The sequence below is a fragment of the Erythrolamprus reginae genome, chromosome 9, assembly GCF_031021105.1.
Source record: "Erythrolamprus reginae isolate rEryReg1 chromosome 9, rEryReg1.hap1, whole genome shotgun sequence".
In the NCBI taxonomy this organism is placed as follows: Eukaryota; Metazoa; Chordata; class Lepidosauria; order Squamata; family Dipsadidae; genus Erythrolamprus; species Erythrolamprus reginae.
Genome location: NC_091958.1, coordinates 22,925,729 through 22,940,443, shown reverse-complemented (window position 1 = coordinate 22,940,443; position 14,715 = coordinate 22,925,729). Strand labels below are relative to the sequence as shown.

Here is a 14,715-nt window from a genome sequence, read left to right as displayed (position 1 = left end):
TCTGTTATTGTAGCTTAGCTCAATTCTGGTCATTCTGGTCTTCCTGTGGGAAGGATCGCCTATAGTAATGGCATTAACGAATTGTGTCAGATTAATTGCTGATTTGTATTGTTGTCTCTTTCTTTTTTGTAGTAGTAAGTCAGAAGCCGTGGACAATGAAACGGTCATACGTGCCCGAGGTCTCCCTTGGCAGTCTTCGGACCAAGACATAGCCCGCTTTTTCAAAGGCCTTAATATTGCCAAGTAAGTAAGAAAGTTGTCTATGGAGATTCTCAATCATCCAGGTCATGATTGATTTGATTTGATTTGATTTGATTTGATTTGATTTATTTATTTATTTATTTATTTATTTATTTATTTATTTATTTATGTATTTATGTATTTATGTATTTATGTATTTATGTATTTATGTATTTGTTTGTTTATTTATTTATTTATTATTTATTATTATTATTTATTTATTTGTTTGTTTGTTTGTTTGTTTGTTTATTTATTTTGTATGCCGCCCTTCTCCGCAGACTCGGGGCGGCTAACAACAGTAATAAAACAATATAAACAAATCTGATATTTAAGTTAATGTTAAAAAGAAAGCCCAATTTAAGAGACCAATCATACATACAGACATACCATGCATAAATTTTTTATAAGCCTAGGGGAAGGGAATATCTCAATTCCCCCATGCCTGACGACAGAGGTGGGTTTTAAGGAGCTTACGAAAGGCAAGGAGGATGGGGGGCACTCTGATATCTGGGGGGAGTTGGTTCCAGAAGGCTGGGGCCGCCACAGAGAAGGCTCTTCCCCTGGTTGTCCCAAAAATGTTATTTTTCCAAAAGGCAACTCGGATTTCTTCAGTGGGGGGCTGCTACCAGTTCACACCAGTTTGGGCGAACCGGTGGCGGTGGCGGAGACTCTGCCCACCCACACAGACATCCGCCCACCCATATTGGAGGATCTGCCACATGTACAGAAGTGGCATGCGCACACACATCTCCAAACCAGTCGCAAGTCAAGTGAAACCCATCCCTCGATTTCATTGAAAACATTTCATTTCTCATTCAAAAAGAACTGAAGAAGATTCTTGGATGAAAGCAAAATGTTTTCAAAGAAAACATCCAAAAAGTCCAATTGTTGTTTGGGGGTGTGTGTGTTAATGTTGTCTGTTTCCATTTTATTTTTCTGTTGCTACAAATTTATTTATTTATATATTAATCAGATTCCTATGCGGCCCTTCTCCTGGGATTCAGGGCAGCTCAGAGGAAACAATTACAAAACACGAAGAAATCTTATATTAAAATGCTCTAAAAATCTCAATACTAAAAACACATAGAAATCTAACTTACATTCTAAAATCACTAATACGCTGCTCAAAAAAAAATAAAGGGAACACTTAAACAACACAATACAATTCCAAGTAAATCAAACTTCTGTGAAATCAAACTGTCTACTTAGGAAGCAACACTGATTGACAATCAATTTCACCTTCTGTTGTGCACATTCAACTTTGTACAGAACAAAGTATTCAATGAGAACATTTCATGCATTCAGATCTAGGATGTGTTATTTGAGTGTTCCCTTTATTTTTTGAGCAGGATATTTAAAAACCTAATCATCCACATTCATCCTCTCATTCTTCACTTATGGGCCAGGGTAGATGTTAAAATTTCAATGGTCCTAGGGCTGTCGGCAGAAATGTTTTCAAGGCCTTTGTGTCTTCTGCCTTGGTAATCTTAGTTATAAAAGATTTGGTGTGAAATTTTTATAACTTAAAATTTGGGTACCTGTACAAGTCAGTAAGGACCACGAACCCCTCAAAAAGCATGAACAATTACTGGGTGGTCTCCTTATCTAGAACCATCGATGTCAACCCTAGAATGTTGCCATGTTGAGCTTTCTGTGGAGTCAAGAAAGAGAAGGCGGTGGCCGTTGTTTCTTCAGAATCTGGAAGGAAGAACCTGTTCTAGATTAGATATAATCGGATACCAACAGAACTAGCTGACTCTACATTCAGCCCACAAATTCCATCCTGGGTCTGATTTTAAGATGCTGATAACAATTTGGCTTACGTTTTGTACTTTATCAGTGTTTTGTCAACCCCACATTTTATAACCCGATGTCCTGAAGAGTTGAAAGGCTTTTTACAACGTTTTAAGCTCTTGTGGTTCATTCTAATTCAGCCAACACAAAGCTATGATCTTGTTCATCGGCTTGATTATATACGGTAATTGCTTTTGGAAGTTCCAATTCCCTGCCTTCCCATCCACTTACAATGGTCCCAACATACTAAAAGAACAAAATTTAGCTTTTACATAGTTGGGAAAGCACTATTTCCTTACAAAATGGCACAATCCCTTTAATTTATAAGAGATTCAACTTTATTTATTTTGATTGCACCGGTATTGTGTGTGGCTTCAGAGAAGGATTGATATGTTACCAGTTCAATTTAATTTATTACAGTCATAGACCAGAGACTAGAACAAACAGAAACACTCAGCAAATATACAATCAAAAGTTTTATAAAATAAAATAATAATTGACAGATAAAACCCATGATAAAATCCAGTCGGTCAATTGCATATGGTCTACAATACTAAAATTACAATCCATAAAATGTGAGACTTGTAGTCAGTTTAATACTAAAAGGGAAAGGAATATGCAGGCTTTACCACATTTGTCGTATAAATTAGCTATGGTGCATTAGATACTTGTTTTTTAGAGGTTCTAAGTCAGTGATGGCGAACCTATGGCACAAGTGCCACAGGTGGCACGCGGAGCAATATCTGCTGGCATGCGAGCCGTTCCTTAGCTCAGCTCCAATTTGCATGTGTGTGCTGTCCAGATTATTTTTGGCTTGCACAGAGGCTCTGGGAGGGCATTTTTTGCTTCCAGAGAGCCTCCGGGGGAATGGGGGAGGGTGTTTTTACCCTCCCCCCGGCTCCAGGAAATACTTTGGAATCTGGAGAGGGTGAAAAACGAGCCTACTGGGCCCACCAGTAGTTGGGAAACAGGCCATTTCTTGCTTCCAGAGGGCCTCCGGGGGGCAGGGGAAGCTGTTCTCACCCTCCTCAAGCATTGAATTATGGGTGTGGACACTTGCGCATGCGCAATAGCATGCATGCATGTTCTTTCGGCACCCAAGGGGGGAAAAGTTCGCCGTCACTGTAATCTAAGTCAGTGTTTCCCAACCTTGGCAACTTGAAGATATTTGGACTTCAACTCCCAGAATTCCCCAGCCAGCGAATGCTGGCTGGGGAATTCTGGGAGTTGAAGTCCAGATATCTTCAAGTTGCCAAGGTTGGGAAACACTGATCTAAGTGATGTATCTTCATCACTGCTCAAAAAAAGCTTTGAGAAGCTAGGGTACCATAGACTAAGATAAACAACACGATTACTTCACTATTTAAAGCAACTGCTCTAAATTGCATGCAGCAATGAAAATAATATAGATTAGCTAATTCCATTGGATTGAAATATTATCATGCCTCAATAATGCTTATCCAGATCTTTTAAAAAAATGATGTCACTTTGGAAGAAAGATGGACGTGGCCTAGTTCATTCTCTCTGGGGGTGTCTTGTGTTTCCCCTTTCTTTTAGAGGTGGTGTGGCCTTGTGTCTCAATGCTCAAGGAAGGAGAAATGGAGAGGCGTTGGTGCGGTTTGTCAGCTCCGAACAGAGAGACTTGGCTCTGGAGAGGCACAAACATCACATGGGAAGCCGATACATTGAGGTAGTTTACTTAGTCATAAATGATTAATTACAACTAAATGATTAGATGTGATATATTGGAGGTGTGCAAAGAGGATGTAACGGTCATTTGACTGACAATGAATCAAGGCTGAGATTATAATTTTAAAAAATCAATGTATCATGAGCATTATAATCAATAATAATCACACAGGAAAAGACAGCTAACAGGGTCCCCTATCATTTATTTTATTTTTATTTATTTATTTATTAGATTTGTATGCCGCCCCTCTCCGTAGACTCGGGGCGGCTCACAACAATAACAATAACAATGTAAGAACAAATCTAATAATTTAAAAAACACTAAGAACCCCATTATTAAAAGCAAACATACACACAAACATACCATGTATAAACTGTATAGGTCCGGGGGGAGATGTCTCAGTTCCCCCATGCCTGACGGCAGAGATGGGTCTTAAGAACTTTACGAAAGGCTAGGAGGGTGGGGGCAGTTCTAATCTCCGGGGGGAGCTGGTTCCAGAGGGTCGGGGCCGCCACAGAGAAGGCTCTTCTCCTGGGTCCCGCCAAACGACATTGTTTAGTCCAGTGTTTTTCAACCAGTGTGCCGTGGCACACTAGTGTGCCGCGAGACATGGTCAGATGTGCCGCGAAGGTCAGGGAGAAAGAAAGCAAGAGATAGAGAGAGAAAGAGAGAAAGATAACTAGAGAGAGAGAAAGAGAGTGAAAGAGAACAAAAGAAAGAGAAAGAGAGAGAGAGAGAAAGAGGGAGGGAAGGAGGGAGAGAAAGACAGAGGGAGGTAGGGAGGGGGAGAGAAAGAGCAAAAAAGAGAGGAAGGAAGAGAAAGAAAGAGGGATGGAGAGAGAGAGAAAGAAAGAGGAAGGAAGGGAGAGAAAGAGGGAGGGAGAAAGAAATAGAGCGAAGGGGAGGAAGAGAGAGAGAATTTTTTTGTCCAAACTTTTTTTAGCTCCCCCCCCCCCCGGCTCAATGTGCCCCAGGGTTTTGTAAATGTAAAAAATGTGCCGCGGCTCAAAAAAGGTTGAAAATCACTGGTTTAGTCAATGGGACCCAGAGAAGGCCAACTCTGTGGGACCTAACCGGTCGCTGGGATTCATCCTAGCCCAAAAGTAAGAGGGAACAACAAAGTCTTTATTCAATTGGATGAGGGCCGTCCAAGTCTCCAGCTACTTTCCCTTTGTACATTGGTCTCTAAGGCCAATAAGATGGCACCGAAGGAACATGAAGTTTGACCATCCTGGCATGTTCTGGTGGGTCAAGGACAGTAATGGACTGCTGGTTACGTGGTCTGGTGCACAGTCCCATTAGGAAACTCACAATCATCTGTGCATCCCTGATGTGCCCATGTGCCCCCTGTGAGGTTTTGGCTTCTGCTCATGCACAGCAAGAAAAATCGTGTGTGAGGAGCCTCATGCGAGTGAGATTTCGGTGATTTTCACCATTTTTTTGTTTATGCGCATGCGCAGAAGCAAAAAATATTGGCAAATATCGCCAAAATCTCACTCGCACACATGTCCTCACTCAAGCTTTTGCTTGCTGAGCTTGCGCAAAAGTCAATTCTTGCGCCGACAGATGCATGCACATGTGCCAGACACGCGCATGCCCGCAACAGCCTCAGAGGATGTACCGGTAGCGCTGAAGGTGAACGACCTTTCATTGGTCAAGGAGAAACATTCAGAAAGATCCTACAAATAATTTCACCCTTGACCATACAGAGGAAAAGTATTCCAAGGTCTTCCAAAATATTATGTCCTAAAATGGTTTTGCAAATATCTAGGTTTATAAAGTGTGTCATCTTAAAGACAAGTCTGTACATTATGCTAATATCACTCATCAAATATCTTGACACCTGTCACAATTATTGTCTATCTTTTTGTTGTTGTTGTTTTAGGTTTACAAAGCAACGGGAGAGGAATTTCTGAAAATTGCTGGTGGTAAGATCTTCAGAAAAACAAAGACAAAACCCTTTTAAGCGTGTGATTGAAACTGTCCTGTGAAGAGGTGTTTTTAACTTGCCTTGAGAAATAATATAAAATCTGACATATCATTATTTTTGGCTCCTCAAAGTGCCCATCATCAGGTATGGGGTGGAGGTGGTATATGAGTCTCGTAATTTTAGCTATATAAATAGTTGGGAATTTTAACTGATTCAGAGTTGGAGAAACTTGTTTCCAATAGACCAGCACCAGGAGACTGAATATCTGATAATAATAATAATTATTATTATTATTATTTATTCGATTTGTATGCCGCCCCTCTCCGAAGACTCGGAGCAGCATACAATGACTTTGTTGGCACTACTTAACAAACTAGCTAACTGTACTTTAGCTTACTATACTATGCAGACTCAGATTCTATGTTTAATTTCAGTCTGACATATACACCCAGAAAATTGACTCAGTTTTGCAAGCAAACCACAGTCGGTGCATTGTTTGTTTATTTATTGGATTATATCTTGTCTTGGTCTTGTACAACCCATAATAGCGCATGTATTGCTCACTCATTCTAATAAGCCCACAACAACAACCTCGGAGATGGATTGGGCTGTAAAGACCAACCCACAGTCACACAAGCAGCTTCTGTGCCCCAAGAAGGACTAGAACTCACAGCCACCTATTTCCTCATCCAGCACTTTAATCATTATACCAAAACCTAGAACTCTCAATTACAAATTTAAATTTGCAATGCTTTCTCTCTCAGGGTTAAGTATTGGATGTGCACTTTCCTGTTCTTAATGCAAGGGTGAAATACAGCAGGTTCTGGAGAACTGGAAATAGAAATTTTGAGTAGTTTAGAGCAGTGTTTCCCAACCTTGGCAACTTGAAGATATTTGGACTTCAACTCCCAGAATTCCCCAGCCAGCAAATGCTGGCTGGCGAATTCTGGGAGTTGAAGTCCAGATATCTTCAAGTTGCCAAGGTTGGGAAACACTGGTTTAGAGAACCGCCAAATACCACCTGTGGCTGGCGCCAGAATGGGGTGGGAATAGAGATTTTGCAATATCCTTCCCATGAATGTGGAGGGAATGGGGATTTTGAAGTATCCGTACCCAGGAGTGGGGAAGGAATATAGATTTTGCAATATCCTCCCCCTGGAGTGGAGAGGGAATGGGGATTTCACAATATCCTTCCCCTGAAGTGGAGAAGGAATGGGAATTTTGCAGTATCCATCTCCTGGAGTGGGGTGGGTTTGGAGCTTTTGCAATATCCTTCCCCCAGGAGTGGGGAGGGAATGAGGATTTTGCAGTATCCTTCCCCTGCCACATCCACCAAGTCACACCCACAGAACTGGTAGAGGGAAACTTTTGACTTTCACCCCTGCCTTAATGGTCCCTTCTTCTGGCTAGGCACCTCCAATGAAGTTGCCCAGTTCCTCTCCAAGGAGAACCAAGTCATCATCAGGATGCGGGGTCTCCCTTTCACTGCAACGCCTGAGGATGTGCTGGGCTTCTTGGGCCCCGAGTGTCCGGTCACCGGAAGCAAGGAGGGCCTCCTCTTTGTCAAGTATCCAGATGGGCGGCCAACCGGAGATGCCTTTGTGCTATTTGCTTGTGAAGATTATGCACAGAATGCCCTTAAGAAGCACAAGGAGATATTGGGCAAACGCTACATCGAACTCTTCAGAAGCACAGCAGCTGAAGTCCAGCAGGTTGTAACACATATTTTACTCTGGGCATTTGGGTCTGTTTTATTTTTATTTATTTATTTATTTTGTCCAATACACAATAATACACAATGAAGGTTATAGAGGATATAGTAGAGAAGAAATATGAGATATAGGAGAGACTATAGGACAGGAGCGGAAGGCACTCTAGTGCACTTATGTACACCCCTTACTGACCTCTTAGGAATCTGGAGAGGTCAATCATGGATAGTCTAAGTGTAAAATGTTGGGGGTTAGGGGATGATACTACAGAGTCCAGTAATGAGTTCCACGCTTCAACAACCCAATTACTAAAGTCATCTTTTTTACAGTCAAGTTTGGAGCGGTTAATGTTAAGCTTGAATCTGTTGTGTGCTCTTGTGTTGTTGTGGTTGAAGCTGAAGTAGTCTTTGACAGGCAGGACATTGCAACATATGATCTTGTGGGCAATACTTAGATCATGTTTAAGGCATCGTAGTTCTAAGCTTTCAAGACTCAGGATTGTAAGTCTAGTTTCATAGGGTATTCTGTTTCGAGTGGAGGAATGAAGGGCTCTTCTGGTGAAGTATCTTTGAACATTTTCGAGGGTGCTAATGTCTGAGATGCAATATGGGTTCCAAACAGATGAGCTGTATTCGAGGATGGGTCTGGCGAAAGTTTTGTAAGCTCTGGTAAGTAGTGTGAGATTTCCAGAGCAGAAACTACGTAGGATTACATTAACAACTCTTGAAGCCTTCTTGGCGATGTTGTTGCAGTGGGCTTTGGCACTTAGATCTTTAGTTATTAGTAGTTTCTCCTCCACCTCCCCATTTAAGAGCTATAGGAAACTGGCACAAAGATCTGAGAACAATGAGAGTCATTTAATCCTAGAACAGGACATAAACCACCTTTGGAAATTGTCCACTGATGTTCATGTCCGGAACATTTACATTTGAAAGCAAGTGGGTAGGAAGTGGATAGAATGTTCAGCCAGGAACTCAGGAATCAATGTAGATAAACAATGAAGACAGTTGAGCAGGATCAGGTGTAAGTAAAACTTTACTCTTCAGTGTACAGTATTCAGAAAAATACTTTCTTTCTTCTACTTCTATTTGCAAAATATACTTCACTTTAACTATGTACATAAAGGTATAACAAACCTCACTTACAAGTAGCTATTGTACTAAGGTTTAACTATCTTACCACCAGTACACAGCTCCATCTTAATGCTTCAATCAGACCACAAACTAAACCATCAACCAACTTGTACACCACTTGACTGGTGTACTATAGGGTTCCTGCTTGGGCAGGGGGTTGAACTTGATGGCCTTCATGGTCCCTTTCAACTCTAACAATCAATCAATCAATCAATCAAGAAATCAATCAATAAATAAATAAATCAATAAATCAATAAGTAAATAAATAAATAAGTAAGTAAATAAATAAATAAACAAACAAACAAACTATCCAACAAACCCAAGAAAACCACACCCACTGCAAAGGTGCTTTCCTTCTTATAATGCTCTGGCCCAATCAGGTTGCAGCCTAGTCACTGTGATACAGCATTGTCACTGTTTTACATATTCACAACTTTCTTTTACCTTATATGGAATATCACCTAGAATATTGTTTATTCTTGACAGTTCAGGGCAATAAAATGAGTTGGGTGATTTCTGTTAATTTCTTCAGCCCCATTAGGAAGACCAGACCATAAAATCAGCTCCACAGGAAAACCAACACTTCTTTTATTGAGATTAGCTATAATAAGACAATCTGGCATGTCTCATTTTGTTGTACCTCCTATTAATAATTCATTGACAGAAAGATATCTGCATGAGCCACTTCTGAGCATTATCTCATCATTCCAGACTTAGAAGATCTTCCAGCCTTTTTGTTTTTGGTAACAGTTCCTACATAATTTCAGCAAAAACGTTTTCCCTACTCTCCATAGGGGAAAATTCTGCCTCAGTTTATCATGGGGCAAAACCCTTTTCCTTTTCACATAGCCAGAAGGAATTCCTCATGATGCCTTCACTAAGTCATAAAATATAGTTTCCAAGCCAGAATTGCTACCATGTTTCCCTGAAAATAAGACATCCCTCAAAAATAACACCCCCCAAATAAACCCTCCCTGAAAATATTTAAACATGTGCAGCTGGCCACCACCATTTCATCTGGTTAGGGTTAGGGAGACAGAGCTGGAAAGTAGGTAAGACGGCAAGAGGAGCCTCGTCTTGCTCCACGCACCCCAAAATAATAAGACCTCCCTGAAAATAAGGCCAAGTACTTATTTCAGGGTTCAAAAAAAATATAAGACAGGGTCTTATTTTAGGGAAAACACAATAGATGCACTCATTGCATCATTCAAAGTGTTGGTTATGACCTATAAAGCCCTTCATGGCATCGGACCAGAATATCTCCGGGACCGCCTTCTGCCGCACGAATCCCAGAGACCGGTTAGGTCCCACAGAGTTGGCCTTCTCCAGGTCCCATCGACTAAGCAATGTCGTTTGGCGGGACTCAGGGGAAGAGCCTTCTATGTGGCGGCCCCGACCCTCTGGAACCAGCTCCCCCCAGATATCAGAGTTGACCCCACTCTCCGTGCCTTTCGCAAGCTCCTTAAAACCCACCTCTGTCATCAGGCATGGGGGGATTGAAATTTCTCTTCCTCCTAGGCTTATAGAATTTATACATGGCATGCTTGTATGTATGAGTGGGTTTTTAAATTGGGGCTTTTTAGGTTGTTTTTAATATTAGATTTGTTTACATTGTCTTTTTATATTGTTGTTAGCCGCCCCGAGTCTTCGGAGAGGGGCGGCATACAAATCAAATCAAATCAAATCAAATCAATAAATAAACAAACAAACAAACAAACATAAATAAATAATAGCAGAAATCCATGCATACATAGTATCATGGCTCAGCACGATAATATGACCTCTGGTAGGATACTTTCTGGTCATGCTTTTTGCAAAATGCTTCAAATAGAGGAAATAATAACAACAACAACAACAATAATAATAATAGTTGTTGTTGTTGTTGTTTTGTTGTTGTTATTATTGTTATTGATGTTTTGTTGCTGTTGTTGTTGTTGTTGTTGTTATTATTATTATTTATTAGATTTGTATGCCGCCCACAACAAATCAAATGCTTTGATTTCATTGTGTCGATTCCAAATAGGGACTGTAATCAACCCAGAGAGGGCCAATTAGGGACCCGCCCTCCCCATTTGCAGACATAGCAAATTAAGTCTTTCGGGAAGAGAACACAGGGCAATCAAGGTTGAATTCCAGAGAGGCAGTTGTCTTCACCTGTTCCAACCAAAAAAAAAAAAAAAACCAAGCAAGGATCCCTTGGCACCATCTTACCACCTGGTTGGTTCCTTGTGGCAACAGCCTTCTGGGCAGACTGAAGGAAGATTGACCAGGTGGTCTATAATCAACTTTAGGACAATAGTGTCTCTACAGCTGGCTGGTTTCCAGTTACTTCTCTCGGGCGGTTGTCTGTTGGGCAGAGCCCAAGAGGGACTTGCTAGAAACATTACCAGTGAGATTTGAAAAGCCAGGAGTGTGTGTGTGTTTGTGTGTGTTGTAGAAGTTTCTCTGAGCTTGTCATTTTAGCCAGATGGAGGCTTTTCTTTGTGCCATAAAGCACAGAGTCTGGATGGGCTTCTGATACAGACAGAGACTTTTATGGATCATCTTGAACCATGACCAAAGGATTGAGCTTCAAGGAACATTTGCAGAAACTGGGCATGGCTATTCTAGTGAAGAGAAGGGCCAGGGGAGACATTTATTTATTAATTGGACTTATATGCTGCCCCTCTCCGTGGATATGATAGCGGTGTTCCAATATTTGAGGAGCTATCACAGAGAGGAGGGGTGTCAGGCTATTCTTCAAAACACCTGAAGGCCAGACAAGAATAATGGATGGACACTGAACAAGAGAACACAACTGAACACAAATCTTTAAAATTGCCAAGGTTGGAGACCCCTGCTTTGGGAGATTGCTGGGGTAGGGGTGACGAGAGGAGGAAATAGGGTCTGTAGTTTTTCATAGCTTCAGCTTGCATTATCCTGGCAAGATACACCCCCCTTCCCAAGCTAGTTTTTGCACTGAATCCAAGGATGGATTATGTAGATTAGATTAGATTAGATTAGATTAGATTTATTGGATTTATATGCCGCCCCTCTCTGGAAACTCGGGGCGGCTCAAAACAATAATAAAAACAGTACATAGTAACAAATCCAAATCCCACCAATCTAATTACAATTTTAAATTAAAAAATTCATAAAACAATCCCAATATATATAAAAAACAGACACACAGTCAATCAATCAGACGGCAAAACAACATGGGCAAGGGGGAGATGTTTTAGTTCCCCCATGCTTGATGACAGAAGTGGGTTTTAAGGAGTTTACGAAAGGCAGGGAGGGTGGGGGCAATCCTAATCTCAGGGGGGAGCTGGTTCCAGAGGGTCAGAGCCCCCACAGAGAAGGCTCTTCCCCTGGGTCCCGCCAGACGACATTGTTTAGTCGACGGGACCCGAAGAAGGCCGACTCTGTGGGACCTAACCGGTCGCTGGGATTCGTGCAGCAGGAGGCAGTCCCGAAGATATTCTGGTCCGGTGCCATGAAGGGCTTTATAGGTCATAACCAACACTTTGAATTGTGACTGGAAACTGATCGGCAACCAATGCAGACTGTGGAATGTTGGAGTAACATGGGCATACCTAGGGAAGCCCATAATTGCTCTCGCAGCTGCATTCTGCACGATCTGAAAATAGGGGCAGGGGAAAAAATATGCCAGAAAATAATAGAGTGGTATCATTCCTTATGCTTTAATTTCCCTGGCTTAATGATCTATCCTTGAGAAGTATTTTAGGATCAGCCCTGTGTTTTATTTTTATCATTCCTGCCCCAGTAGATAACAAGGAATTCTGCAAAATTCTTCTTTCTCACATTCTGGGAATTCAAGAATTCAATGTAGGCCAGACGGCTGGCACGTTTGGAAGTATATTGCTGAGGAAAGCTGATCTGCTGTCTTCTTCAGCAATTAAACAATTACAGAACCAGTTCAGCTTCATGAAGCAGAGATCAAAGGGAACCTTTTCACCTTGTGTGCGTTGCCGTTTTTTAAGGCGGGCGTCTGGATTAGCCATTAACCTCATTTGTTTCGGCTGGACCAGTTTATCCTGGTTGCCCTGAACTGCTATGGTGGATGCACTGCGGAAGGACTGGATTCTTAAGACGAAATTAGGATGTGGCATGATCTGTTAGGGAATGGTAAGAATAATCTTGCGGTTTGGGCGAAAGGGAAACAGGGATTAATGGGAGCTTTGAGTAAGGAGGAAGAGTGGTGTGTATTGGTAAAGGGTGTGGTCACCCTGCTACCTTCGGAGTAGAGAAGAGAAGAGCTTGCACAAAAATGTTGTGGTTGTCAGTTGCGAAGTCATGTCCATTGCGACCCCATGGACAATGTTCCTCCAGGCCTTTCGTCCTCTAACATCCCCCAGAGTCCATTTAAACTCACACCGACTGCTTCAGTGACTCCATCCAGCCACCTCGTTCTCTGCTGACCCCTTCTTCTTTTGACCTCAAGCATCAGGCTCTTCTCCAGTGAGTCCTTCCTTCTCCTTAGGTGGCCAAAGTATTTGAGTTTCATCTTCAGGATCTGCCCTTCTTTTTAAAAAAAAAATCTATATTGATTATTAACATTAAAAAGAAGACAAGACAAATACAGAACAAAGACAAAAAAGAGGAAAAAAACAAACAAAAATAAAACAAACATAAATTTGCCAACCTACATGTTGGCATTGCTACTACAGCTTTCAAACTATTATTTTCTATATTAATTTACATGAGTCTTGGCCGTGTTAATTTCACACTTATATCCAGTATTTTATAATAAAAGATTGCAAGATATTTGACTGTAAAGTAAATATTTAAAATTTTAAATATTTTTTTGGGGGGTCAACCCAATTGTACCATCTATTCCACATCTGGTAGAATTCTGTGTTGTCTTTTTGTCGACAAAAAGGATCTGCCCTCCTGAAGAGCACTCAGGATTGGTCTCCTCTAGGACTGACCGGTTGGATCGCCTTGCAGTCCAAGGGACTCGCAGGAGTCTTCTCCAGCACCGGAATTCAAAGGCCTCCATTCTTTGGCGCTGAAGTCTTCCTTATGGTCCAACTTTCACAGCCACACATTGCAACGGGGAAAACCATAGCAATGGCACAAAAATGACAAAATGTGAATTCTAAATAAGCAAGTCCTGTGGGTGGAAAGTTTGCATTCACACAAAACAAACCATAGGTGACCGTAAAAACAATAAGCTTGAAATGCTGCCAGACTTGAAATACCGGGATTAGACCATTTACAACTTTGTCGCCTTCGAACTGATCTAACTGTAGTTCATGAAATCATATACCAAAATGTCCTTCTTATTAATGACTACTTCCCCTTCAACGGCAGCAATACACAAGCATGTAATAGATTCAAACTAAATGTAAACCGCTCCAAACTCGGTTGCAGAAAATACGACTTCAGCAATAGAGTAATCAATGCCTGGAATAAACTACCTGATTCTATTATTTCTTCCCCAAACCCCAAAAACTTTAACCTTAGACTGGCTACAGTCAACCTCTCCTCATTTCTAAGAGGCCTGTAAGGGGCGTGCATAAGCGCAACATTGTGCCTACCATCCCTGTCCTATTGTCCTCTTTTATCATTGCTTTTTACTTATGTTTATACAAACTACTTTCCTGTACATGTTTGACAAACAAATGAATAAAATAAATAAAATAAATTAGAATCATCACCTTGATGAAATGAATTTATCAAGTTTATAGTTGAATTGAAGATGAAAGGTTGGAGAAGACTTCTCAAATACGAGCGATTTCATGACATTGTTGACACAGGTAGCCCTCAATTTATAACCATTCATTTAATGACCTTTCAAAGTTACGGTGACACTGAAATACCTGACTTATGACCGTTTTTCACATGACCATTGCAGCATCCCCACAATCACATGATCAAAATTAGGATTCTTGGCAACTGGCCTGTATTTATGATGGTTGCAGTGTGTTCCGGCATCACGCGATCAGTTTTTGCAATCACCTGATGAGCAAAGTCAATGAGGAAGTCAGATTCCCTTGGTGTGAACTAACTGCAGTGATTCACTTAACAACGGTGGAAGAAAGGTCATAAAATAGGACAAAATTAACAACAGGAAACTGAGTTAGCAACTGTTCTGTTAGGCAATGGAAATATGGTTGTGTTTGTAAGGTGACGACTACCTCTAGAGCAGGGATGGCAAACCTATGGCATGGGTGCCATAGGTGGCATGTGGAGCCATATCTGCTGGCACGTGAG

General features: G+C 41.3%; 1 protein-coding gene across 3 annotated transcripts in view; it reads left to right on the top strand.

Annotated features, from left to right (window-relative positions):
* The window catches only part of ESRP2 (epithelial splicing regulatory protein 2), an 80,607-nt gene that overhangs the window by 42,780 nt on the left and 23,112 nt on the right, over nt 1-14,715 (top strand). For all 3 annotated transcript variants that reach the window (XR_011559822.1, XM_070760463.1, XM_070760464.1), the window contains exons 8-11: nt 133-243; nt 3,592-3,724; nt 5,610-5,652; nt 7,065-7,366. Coding sequence is in view for 2 of the 3 variants with exons in the window: in XM_070760463.1 (XP_070616564.1) it covers nt 133-243; nt 3,592-3,724; nt 5,610-5,652; nt 7,065-7,366 (589 nt within the window). In the remaining variant the exon portion in view is untranslated. The remainder of the gene's footprint in view (nt 1-132; nt 244-3,591; nt 3,725-5,609; nt 5,653-7,064; nt 7,367-14,715) is intronic.